Source organism: Galleria mellonella, unplaced genomic scaffold (genome assembly GCF_026898425.1).
Source record: "Galleria mellonella isolate WM207_F2 unplaced genomic scaffold, CSIRO_AGI_GalMel_v1 utg64, whole genome shotgun sequence".
Lineage (NCBI taxonomy): Eukaryota > Metazoa > Arthropoda > Insecta > Lepidoptera > Pyralidae > Galleria > Galleria mellonella.
The window spans coordinates 8,124,238-8,137,398 of NW_026442133.1; the positions used below are offsets into that span (position 1 = coordinate 8,124,238).

Genomic DNA, 13,161 nt, shown 5'->3' on the forward strand with positions numbered 1-13,161 from the left:
CAAATGCTATAAAGAATACAAAATAGTTACCTTAGCTAGCCTCCAGACGGTTTGATTAAAAAAAGCCCAATCCAATATTTAAAAACTGGTTTTCAGTCGTTTGTATATATTCTCCTAATAATCTTTAAAACTACATCTGTACAATTGTATTGAATACTCGAACTTGTTTTATTCGAACGATATGAAGTTTCTTCAAAAGATATATTTTTTACGACACCCATGGGAAAGAAAAGGGTGGCCTATTCTATACCGGAACCACATGGCAACATTTTGTACATAAATATATAATTTTTCGCCATTAAAATACTTTTTAAAAAGTTGTAGAAGTTATGTAGTAAAATATAATTATAGGTACGGTTCATACGCCAAACAGCATAAGATTAATCAATGTAAAAGTAACGACGTTTGAGTGTTTACTGACAATTGTTACGTTTAAATGGAACATTAGCCATTTAAGATTTGAATGAAACTTAATGTACAGATGCACTATATCCCAGTACCATATCCTAATTACGAGTTAATATGTTTAATATTTTCAACGGTCGCCAGTATGAAATTCTTCAGTGATATAAATCCGCCATTGTACGTTACATTTTTCATGACTTCTGTATAAAATACCTACAATTAAGATTTTACAATAAGAACGTTCGAAAGGGAAGGAAAATATATAAATATCATTATTTTTCCCCGCTAAATTATGCATTAACGTCCCATAACTTCAATATATATATATATATATATATATATATATATATATATATATATATATATATATATATATATATATATATATATATATATATATATATATATATATATATATATATATATATATATATATATATATATATTCGAGTATACTTACTAGCATGAAAATCAGTTATAGTAACCATGACACTAAACATGTTTCCCCAGGGAAAATATTTGAAATATAAAAACAATTTTGAACCTTTTATATCAATCCTTTTATGTGCCCGCACGGACTAAGAAAGGTTTCAAAATTATTTCCATATTTGGACTATGAAAAAGTTTTTCAGTATCACTTATTATTATATCTACTATCATTAATTTTAACAACTTTTTCGAATAATAAACTTACCAACATATTGAAATATGTAACAAGACGAAATTAAAATAAATTATTAACAATTACAGTTACTTTTAATGTAAAATATCATCACAGTCAATAAAAACAATAACACTTAAACGACGTAAGCTTAATTAGATAAACCTATACATAGGCCTAATAAACAGGCGTCGATGGGAATCGAAGGAAGGCTTAGTGGCCCTTTTTGTGTCCCCAGTGCTTGTGATCCTCGTGACCACCTTTCTTCCCATGATCATGATGGTGATGATGATGTTCATGGTGACCGCCCTCATCATGATGTCCCTTATGATCGTGATGGTGACCGCCCTTCTCGTGGTGACCCTTCTTGCCATGCTCATGATGATGATGGCCACCGTGCTTATGACCTTTGTGGAATCCACCTCCCTTCTTATGCCCGTGCTCCTCGTGATGCCCACCGTGGTGCTCGTGGTGACCGCCTTCGTGGTGGTGATCGTGGAAATGTTTTTCCTTCTTGAACTCATCATGCTTATGAACCCCGTGATGGCCTTTAGTAGAATGACCCTTATGATAATGACCTTCTTCATGGTGACCATGACCTTTATGTCCTTTCTCGCCATGGTGGTGTTCGTGATGATGACCTTCGTCGTGATGGTGATGTTTCTTATGCCCGCCATGCTCATCATGGTGTCCCTTGTGCCCTTCGTGATGATGATGACCCTTCTTCCCGTGTTCATGATGGTGGTGACCCTTATAACCCTTGTGGCCCTTCTCACCGTGATCGTGATGGTGATGGTGATGATGCTCATGGCCACCGCCCTTGTCCCATTTACCACCATGGTGGCTGGCAGCTGACTCTAAATCCGCATCTCTCCTCACACGAGATACTTCACGACAACTGACATACGCCAGCGCCGCTAATGCGACGCAAATAAACACAAAAGCTTTCATGTTCCTGCCGTTCAGAACCGATGAAAACTAAACAAATGACTGATACCTGTACCACTAGCCAATAAGTTTTTATACTAGTAGATACTGAGTCCAACTGGTATTGTATGAAAATTGTGTAAAACCAAGGTTGCGACTATATAGAGCCGTGGATCGGGTTGCGCAGCGTCCAGACCCGGTGTCTCAACAAGAAAAAGTAACACCAATGACAACAAATAATGTACTGGAATACTACGTATAACATTTAATTAGAAATTTAACTTTTCAGTATTTCTCAATCTATTTAGATGGAAAGAAAATTATTATTAGACAAAGTTAGCGAAAATTCAAAAATATAACGATTTTTGATATTTCTAAATGACAGTTTAGAACAGCGTTTCCTTATACTCCATACTAATAGTAATTACTTCAATATTGGCAAAGTTAATATTGAACAAACTTCAAACTAAGAACTACACCCAAAAATAATAAAGTCTAAACGTTTCCTGTCATCCTGTAACTCTTATATATTACCAACTCTCTCCCACACTCTATATGAAACACTCTTCAATAGCAACTTTCCTTATAAAAGAAGACATCTGCAATCACAAATTCAAGTCTTAATATAATCCTAATTTTTCACTATCGTACCTAGTATTTACCTGTAAAAAGTCTGTAAAAATCTTTATATGTCTCTCAAGATTAAGCAATGTTAAGTTAAAAGAAACTGTATCGTTGCAGGCTTACTTGAGCGTATCTGTGGAGAAACAAAATTTTATTCCGTTTGTCAGTTCTTCTTTTTAAATGATTCAATTGAAGACAATTACAATTCATCATCATTCATTGCTGATAATCGTCATTACTAACAATCCTCCTCTCCCCTGCCCCTCTGCATTAAATATTATCATACAGTTAATAGGCCCGTCTAAACCCGAAAATCCCCTGGGTTTAGACGGTTTGTTCGAGTAAATTATCAAAACAAATCTAAAAGTTTTGACGAAGAAAGAATAAGCAATATACGTATAGAGCTGATTTATTTTTATACTCCGACACAAAATATGCTTTAGACGTCCCAGATAAATGTAAATTATTATATTTATTTCTGACAAAATACCTATGCAAGACTAATTCTTGTAGCAAGCAAATATTTACCCGTGTCTAGCAAATACCTAAACTACAACAATATCACATAAGCAGTGCCTACATAGACTGTAGATATCTATCTAGATATTTCCTAATATCAGAAAATCTAGAGAAATATAAACAAAAATTTCTAAAACGTCCTATTTTTTTTTAAATATACATTCTCATAAAATAAAATTCTAAGTAAACGATGTCTGTACATGGAAATTGATACGAAAGTAATAAAAACCTCATTTATAAAATCATACACACAATCATTTATAAAAAAAATATGTAATATACAGTAAAAAGTTATAAATATACAGTATTTCGACACCACGCAAAAACTACCACACCATATTGGATGCGGTTTTCACATTTGTGTTTCCGAACGTCAAACTTAAAATCTGGTGTATATTTTATTTCCAAAGTCCTTCCACACAAAAACCCGGGTTTCAACGGATTTCAAAAAGAAAGTTCGTCAATTTGTTGTATTTTATTTTATGTTTGTTACCTCATAACTTCGTCAGTTATAAACCGATTTAGAAAATTCTTTATATGAAAGGATATTTTTATATCTTTAAAAAAAAAGGGGGGCAAGCGAGCCCCGTCGCATCTCTCCGTTCATGAGCACCCGCAATACCAAAGGAGTAATAGGTATACTGCCGATCTTTTAGAAAGAAATATGCTATTGTCTTGAAGGTTACGAGGTCCTATCGGTTCGGAAATACTGCTGGTGGAAGTTGATTACAAAGCGTGATGAAGTTTAATTTGTGGTAGATTAAACGGTGAAAATCAGTAACAGATATCAATCCGAACAATTCATCAGAACGCTCCCAACATGATATATTCGATAAAGACGGCCTATGCCTCCTTTATCCAATACATCATGGGTATATATAAATTGCGTATAGACGTTGCATCATAAAGATGCAACATCTCTACGCAATTTAAGATGGTAATTTTAAACGGAAGAAGCTGGTACTGTGGCACTCCTGCCCATAAGTGAGAACAGTATTTTTTTAAGACTATCTTAGCCTTTTTCTCCTAACAACCGAAAAACTGGACGTCGCTTGGTATATCAACGCCAAGAATTCCTAGTCTCAAGAGAATCCCTAGTCTCTACTTATTGTCAAGGGCAGTGCCTTGAAAGTGAAGAAATACGATAAATGACGTCTTATTTGCGATGAACGCGCAGACTTGTGCTTTCAAAAGATTGAATTGGACAAAATTGTTTTCCCCCCAAATCGAAATTTGATGAGTGAAGTTTCGATTGCAGACACAAATCTATTCCGGTACTTATTGGTAAGTGCCCGCAAGACGTTTGCATGACTGGTATATAATGCATCCCCTGTAGTGTTATCTGCATAGCAATGAATATTAATAATTTGTAACGTATCATCGATATGCAGAAGAAACTGAAAGATGTTATCAAAATTTGTACCAATTTTGATTGTAGTTTAGTTTGGAAATCAAAATAACTGGTTTTATCACAATTGAAGTCGGTTTTTTTGTGAAATACAATCTTATTTATCTATCACTGTGGTCAACTGACTTCAATTGTGGACAGCTTCATCCTCACTGAGGGAAAAGGATAGTTAGAATTTGGGTCTAACAACCCCATTGCTAGCAATATACCCTATCGGGTCAGCATCCACGCAAGTCTCCCTAGAAACCATCGTGGTTAATTCTCGTCATGATAGGTTAACTGACCTGCTTTCATCCTCACTTATCCCTTACTTAAAACCCCGCCATTGTAAATTAATAACGCAAGTGAATTTACCATTCCATTTTCATCCTTCATAATAACAAAGTACTGAAATGAAAAAATATTAAAATAGTCAAAAGAAAAAAGTATTATAATTTTTAGTATAAGCTCGGCCCTGACAAACATTGTTTAGCCTCCTACCATCACCTATCGGATCCATTTTAAGGATTCCATATCAAAAAGGAACCCTTATAGTGCAACTTTACCCGTCCATCCAACCTGACACAGCGCTATATCTCAAAAATGCTATTTATTTGAAGTTTGGAATAATCTTATATTTCATTGACACATACGTGCTGCAATAGAAACAAATGAAAAAAACGTTTTTATTATCTCCTCTATGGGATCCATTTTTATCTAAAGAAAACAAAAACCTATTTACAGATTATATACAGAACCCTCAGAAGCAAGAAACTAGCTGTCTGACACCCAGATCATTATGCAAAAGAATTTGAATTATTGTCATTCTAATGCCTATCTATAGTTGTCCGGATCTCGTCATATAATCTCATATCTATTGTCTAGTCTCGATATATTTGGTCTAGTCCATTTTTTTGCTCAGCAATGACATTTTTAGGTGTCACTGTTTTTTTTTTAAACGAACTGTAAAAGTTACAGTACCAAAAAAATAGTGAATACTAGTTGCATGTTATGATTTGACTACAGACGAGATATCTCAAAATTATAAACAGAAAAGAGTACAATGAAATATTATTTTTGAGATACTCTCGACGAAAATTATTATAAAATCGTGACCCTTAAATTTTACGAGAGTTGCGGTAAGAAACCGGGTTGTCAAATTTAGTATGGATATATTTTTTCAAAGTATTACTTTTTTTATTATTTAAATGTCATCATCATTCTAACAGGCACTGCAGGTGCCTTAATCTAAATCTTCACGTAGCAAAGTTTTATTCTCTCATATTCGAAAATACCTAATTTCGATGTGGCCCTCAGTACCATATAATAATAGATGACAATCCCTTCAGAATCCTCGATCCCCGTGTGGGTCGTCTAAATAATCATAAATTGAAATTACTTATCCACAACTCCCACATCTACACCAAATCTTTTACAGCGCAAGCTATTAGACTTTAGAATTCCCTCTTAAATGGCGCAGACCGTTCATGCCATCAAAGCTCAAACAATAAGATTTCGAGCTGACAGTTGAGTTACTTATATTTATAATGGTTACTCTATGTTTATATATATTTATATATATTTATATATATTATGCTTTATATACAAAACCTATAAATACTTTTACCAGAGAAAGACTGTACAAAAGTCGTTTGCTTAGACACCTCTGTACCATTCATGTTTCTACCGTGAAGCAGTTGTTTGCATGGCTGTTTCGGTTTGAAGGGTGGGATATGACAGTAAACTTACAGGGTACAGAGAAATAACAGCAGTTTTCAGGAATGGCAACGCATGGGGGGTATCATAAGCGAAACGGTATGCCTTATTATATCCATGGTATTGCTCAGGCGACGGTTACCACTTTCCATCAGGTGGGTTGTCAGCTTGTTTGCCATTCTAAATTGCATTAAAAAAACTTTCTCCTTTCGGGTTCTCAGTGTTGGCTGGCAGAAATCCCTTTAAGGGATAAGTCTGCCTGTGTACATTTTGGTATAACCTAATATCTATAAGTGAATGTTCAAAGCATATAAATAAATAAATAGATTTTCTATAGTGCGACACGTTAATAAAAGAAAATTTGTGTTTTGATTTCGATAGGACTGTCTAAAGCTATAAGATTGTACACATGTAAAAATTTACTAAAAACTGTATGGATATTCAGAAAAGCATTTAGAGAAAAATAAAAAAAAAATTATTAATATTTTCACTTAGTATATTGATACAATCTTTAACAACAAGTACAGGAGCACTACAAGATGCTATATTGTTAATAATATTACATTAAATACCTATTAAAATTAAACTAAAATATATTTTAATTCATAGAATATTTTATATCATTACCATAAATCACAATCAACTTTCAGTTGACAAAATTATTTAACTAAAGGAACATAGCTCTACAGTAATCTTTCGTAGAAGCTTAATAAAGTGTTTCACACCACGAATCATATATTATTAACAATTTAGACTCCGTATATTTCAAGAGGCTTCGTGGCAATAAATTTATATCCATGTCTTTAATTGTGCTAAGTTTACAAAAGGTATGCGATACATTTTATTAATTAAATGAACGTTAACTTGATATTACCTATAGTATTAAAAATTTCAATGCAATCCAAAGGCCACAAATTGTGAGAAATTTAATGAATAATGTTAGTCACGGTCATATACTAATACATAAAAATTAGAAAAAATATTTCCTGTGTAATAGTAGCTTTTCAATAATGAATGTTACAGGGTAACGTGTGAAGGCAAAATCAAAAGCGTCCTTCTTGAGAATGGGACCCACAAATAAAAATATGAAATACTAATTTAATACCAATATCAGATGTTAGAAGAAAGAGACCAAATAATATCTAGTAAATTCATCTAAAAAAATTTTGTACTTCGTAGCACAATTCACATAACTCATAGCTTACAACTGTCTTTAAAAATAAATATGTATCAATAAATATCATTATTCATTTTATTTAATGCATATTGTTACAGAAGCGGTAATATAATACATTTTCTCGTCCAAACAACAAGATTATGAAAATTAATAAAGTTACTACTTATCATCGACATGAATACAGTTTAAATAATATAATAATAATATAATTACATTAACTATTTACTTTGCCGCCCAAGAAACATTATCTATAATGTTTTATTACGATGCTTGAATATACCATTGAAAATAAAATAGTTTTAATTCAAGTTTTCTTAAAATTATAGTACAATATCCGTAAATGTGAAGCTGATAGTTTCCTGTGTGGAATTTATTTTTTGGCCGACTCACATTAATAATTTGTTTGTCTTCTATGTAACATTCCCAAATAAAAATTTTGTATTGCACAAAAAAAATGGAAGCTGCCAGTTGACAAATATGGCCTCCTAAATAATTGAAACACAATATTAAATGATTGACTAGAAGCATTGTAACGTAAATTTAGGCAAGGTTACTGTATAAGCTGACGTTATCATCAGGTGTTTTCAAACCGTATAATATAGGAAAAAAATAATAATTTTAATAGAAGCAAAAGAGATGACAATTATTGTTATTGATAGTTAGTAAAAAAAAAATTTAATTAAAACAGAATAAAAGAGTTTGTATTTTTATTACTGTGCCATAAGACTGGCAACGTCCGAAAAGTCAAATTCAAACCCACAGTTTTTCATTTATTAATTATTAAAACTATAAAACTTTTTAGACCTTCGCGGTTACCTTTCCACTTAATATAGATATCTGCATATCTATCGTAACTGATGAACAGTTACGTGATGCTCCTGTCTCTTGAAAGAGGGTCAAAATATCGGTGCGCTCTAACAAGTAAATAATCATATTAAAACCCCATTTATATTATATATCATTAAATTCATTTCAGTATTAAAACAGATATCTAACATCGCCAGTCCTACGTCTTAAAGTATTGACACATTATGCATTGATTTCAAATTATACAATTTTTTTTTTTGTAAATATCACATTTATTCTCCATTTTCAAACCAAAGTTTTCAATTTGAAAAATCTTCAAATTAATTTCTTTGGAATAAATACATATGAATACAAACTTCGATAATCTCCGGATAAAATGAAAACGAAAAAATATCACGAAACGTTCATATTAATGGTAACTGTATTCTGTATCGTATACTTACTTCCCATAATAGAACTCGTTATAAAAGTCTGCGACAGAAGTAGTCTTTTAGATATTCATTCCCCTATATATTGTAACTAAAAGTTGTACCCTTTTATTATCATTTGATATGGAATACCAAAAATTTTAAATAATTTACGAGTGTTCCGTGGTCTTAAAATTTTAGGAACTTGAATTTAGGGAATACGCTAGAGCATTGACACCTGAAGATTATCGAAGTAAGAAAACTTTATTACTTTGTATAGCAGTCTCATATCACCATTAGGATTTGATGATTTAACACAAGTCTCAACTTTATTACTTACCTTTTACCTAAATACAAAAATAAAACATTGACATGTTAAAACATTTTCTTGATTTAAATGTTATTTTAATTCAACCACATTTATTAATTCAAACGCGAAATGCACGTTTTATAACAACTGCATTTTGTAAAGAACTTCTCCATTTTGAAGTTAAAATTTACCTTACTGTATCTATATTTAAAAAGGAAATTATGAGTTCCATACCTATATAAATCAATTACAATATAATATAGCATAGCCAATGTAGATATATTAAAATCCCCCAACATAATATTTAAACAAGTACTATTTTACATAACCTAATAAAGGAATAATTGAAATTTAAATATTCCATGTAACAAAATATGAATCAATCATTTACACCTATATTTTATTAAACTATCAAATATATATAATCATATGTACGTAACAACGCAATTTTACCAAGTACATCGTGTACTGCGGGTGTATAATACATGTATGGTGTTATTATCAACTTTTATACCGTAAGCCGTGTTTTACCAATTTACATGTTGCAAAGACAACATATTCTGTATCAACATATATTTTGGTAGAAACAAGAGTAGTCATATATATATATATATATATATATATATATATATATATATATATATATATATATATATATATATATATATATATATATATATTTAATATAACCCTATATGTTTGATAGTATAATAAGGTCATCTGGTCGAGAAACCACTTTCCCGATTACGTGTGAATAGTCAGTGCTGTATTTTTGCAGATTCTAATGTTATCATTAATATTAAAATATTGCCTATTGGTGTCTAGTTAAGGTGGAAGCCTCGCTCATTGGTAGCAGCGAGGAGTCGCTCACGGAGCACCTCTTTACATGAATACTCAGGCAGTTTCAGGTAATGCACACATGTGTTTACCGATGGGTATGATCCATCCCCAGCGTCAACCTACGGAAATATAATATAAAATTTACAATTAATCACATTTTTGTATCACTTTGTATTGCTTTTAATCGACTTTAAAAAAAAGGGATACTCAATTCAACAGTAATCAGTTTTCTATATTATATTTTAATTTAAAGAATTGTTTCAGGATACTCTGGACTATTTTTGTCGGCAACGTTTCAACTACAATTTACTGTTAATTTAAATAGTAGTAGCCTTTATATCACTCTAGGACATAGCAGATTCGTATCAAATTTTATTAAAGCACATTCAGCCACTTAATAAAAAAAAAAGTATCACATAACTATACATTCAAATGAAACTTGAAGTCACATTTACATAACTGTTATATAAGCTTCAGTGGTGTGAGGCAAAGAGGGCTATCATCACCTATATCTCTTCAACCTATATCTCAATGACCTGATGGATTCATTTATTCATTGCGCTCAGCAATACCCGCGTTAACTGTCATGTTGACTGAGTGAATGTTAACTATAATCAAATAAAATCTGTTTTAAGAGGATATTGTAAATAATCATTAAATAAAATATAATAATACCTTTCTCACTACAGTAAGCCTAGGGTGTAGATTAGCGAGTCCACCTGGCGGCAGACTGCTGCAACCCGTCGCAAATTGTAGGAACGCCTTTCGCTCAACCAGCGACATCTCAACTAGTACATCCACGAGACGCAGGAAGCCAGGGCTATATCGAAATTGTTAAAATACTTATATTACATAGAAGATTATAACACGTATTGGATTCTGATGCAAATATTATCTATCTATATTTATAATAAATCTGTAGACAGGTCAATTCTGTACATGAAATATATTTCCAAAATAACTATCAGGGGGTGATTAGTAATCGATACTGATGCCAAAAATGCAATCTGTAAAATTTTTGTCTGTCTGTTTGTATGTTCGTTATAGAAACAAAAACTACTCGACAGATTTTAACGAAACTTGGTACAATTATTCCTCATACTCCTGGGCAGGTTATAGTATTTAGGTACCAGGTTATATTTTTCATCACACTACAATCAATAGGAGCAGAGCAGTGAAGGGAAATGTTGGGAAACGGGAGAAGTTACTCCATTTTTAAGCTTCCGTCACGTGTGCCGCCGGGACGGGCCGCTAGGAAAAAATATTACTAATCACAAACGTTGTCAAAAGCTAATAATAATTATTGTGATCTATGTACCTATGGAAAAACATTTAGAGCTAATATGTATTTTCTTTTATTTTACAGTCAACCATGCTTTAAAAACGCGAAAAACAGCTTATTTACTAAAAACTATCCAGTTATTTTGAATTCTTCATTTCAGGAGCTAAGCATATAAGTCATACATACCCACATACAGAAACGCGAAAATAAGACTCTCCACGGCCCAATGGCTAAGCTTAAACATCAACTACTAAGCATGAAGTATGACTGGTATGATGGTAGTGGTCTAATAACATAACCGGTAGCATAACTAGTGACATAACCGGTAACCAGATACAAGGAACAAGACCAAGAACTGTGAATAGTAATCGGTAATTAATGAACATTGAAGAATGACCGACCACAACAAATGTAATTGCGCGTACCGAGCAAACGTGGACAAGGAACAGGTCATCGGTAATAATTAGCTATGAACGAGTGTCATTTTTTCACCTTCGAATGGCAAACGAGATGGAAAGTAGTAACCGTTGCTTATAGACATGAACAGACATTTGACATTTGTCACATGTACATGTTAGCCATCACCAATCAAATGATTAGTGACAGCTAATATGCGACCGGTGTCACCGTGCGTCACAATCAGCTACACACCTGTCGCGGGTATAGCCGAGCTTGGGCTCGGTGTACTGCAGCAGGTGATCGCGCGTCCAGGCAGGTCCACGTTCGCCGCAAAGCAGTAGCCGCAGCTCGGCCGGCGAGAAGGCCCGCAACCGCCGCGGCGGGAATACGGCACCAAAGCCACGACGGAACGCCGCCGCCTGCCGCCGGATGCCGTCGCGCACCATCCACCGTGCCGACGCCTCCGCGTACGCTCGCGCGTTATGTGGTCCCACCTAATGGCCACGCAGAGGGGGAAAGGGTTTGTTAATAATTGGGTTTAACTAACCAACTGCTAGCAATACACTCTAGTGGTTAATTCTAGTGGAATTCATCACAATGGGCTAACTGACCAGCTTTTACATCCTCGCCTATTATCCCTCACTCATGCTCTGCCAGCGTATACCGTTAACGTAGGCGAGATTACCAGTCCAAAATAATATATATTGTTACATCTGATATTTATTTAAAATTAATTAATTTAAGTATACTATGTGGTACATTTCATACTTAATTCTGACCAATATTTTAATTATAAGCAAATCACTGAAACTCGAAAATTGCTATTGTTATAGACACAATATTATACTATAACATATGTAAAATACTAACATAGCATGTATAGTGTGATGTATTTGTGGATTTTTTTATGCAATTAGAAATTATAAACCAATTAATGTCCTATGTAGAAAGTGGTCATGATCGCCTACAGAAATGAACAGCACCATAGACATAAAAAATAGATTACAACCTCTTAGTACTCCATTATTACTACTATTATTATGACTACTAAATTGTTATGCTTCCATTGCCCTGTAATTCCCCTGACGTATTTCATACTAAATATAAACAGAAAACAGAATTATGAAAAGCGGTAGTGCGTGGTGACCTCAATGTGTTCGCCGCCGTCGCAGAGCGGCTGCACGGCGACGGCAGGGTCCGCGTGCGCGGCCACGTGCGCCATGCAGAGCGCGAGCTGGTCGAAGGTGGCGCCCTCCACGGTGAGCGCGGCGGCGCGGCGCGCGCGCTCGTCTGGCGCCAGGCTCTCGTCGCGCTGCAAGCTCTCGTACTGCTCCGCCGCCGTTAGCACACTCTGGAGGAATCTGCGAACATACATTCAGAACGATTCTAAATTTAATAAGAGAAAAAGTACAATGCTTTAAACACCTGCAATTATTTTAGCATTTTATTTTTTAAACTATTTTCTTTATTTGAAAAAAGTGACAAAACATACTAATAGTTAAAATAGACTAGTAGAATGTTAATATTTATGAATAGAAAGGTTAACACTTGCACTTGCTTCACCTCTAACTCGAATTTTGATCACCAATGAATCTTTAATATCTTTAATGAATCCTTAGTAATAGTATTATAAATGTGAAAGTCTGTTATCTCTTAAAATTTTGTATACATACACTAAAGATATAGGCTACTGTATCTGA

At 33.6% G+C, this 13,161-nt stretch overlaps 2 protein-coding genes across 2 annotated transcripts in view; both read right to left on the bottom strand.

Annotated features, from left to right (window-relative positions):
* Positions 1 to 1,174: 1,174 nt before the first annotated feature.
* Positions 1,175 to 2,306, bottom strand: LOC113512631 (histidine-rich glycoprotein-like). The gene has a single exon (XM_026896536.3). It carries the CDS (start codon positions 2,015 to 2,017, stop codon positions 1,280 to 1,282), a length of 738 nt encoding a protein of 245 aa, XP_026752337.2. The 5' UTR covers positions 2,018 to 2,306; the 3' UTR covers positions 1,175 to 1,279.
* Positions 2,307 to 8,471: 6,165 nt separating this feature from the next.
* The window catches only part of LOC113511463 (E3 ubiquitin-protein ligase HECTD1), a 47,886-nt gene continuing 43,196 nt past the window's right edge, over positions 8,472 to 13,161 (bottom strand). Inside the window, exons 43-46 of the mRNA XM_052900037.1 lie at positions 12,609 to 12,822; positions 11,714 to 11,955; positions 10,456 to 10,600; positions 8,472 to 9,899 (exon numbers count right to left, since the gene is read on the bottom strand). Coding sequence (XP_052755997.1) covers positions 9,762 to 9,899; positions 10,456 to 10,600; positions 11,714 to 11,955; positions 12,609 to 12,822 — 739 coding nt within the window. The 3' untranslated portion in view covers positions 8,472 to 9,761. The remainder of the gene's footprint in view (positions 9,900 to 10,455; positions 10,601 to 11,713; positions 11,956 to 12,608; positions 12,823 to 13,161) is intronic.

Excerpts from the sequence above, each read along its gene's own strand:
- LOC113512631 (XM_026896536.3), bottom strand. The coding sequence starts at position 2,017 with ATGAAAGCTTTTGTGTTTATTTGCGTCGCATTAGCGGCGCTGGCGTAT.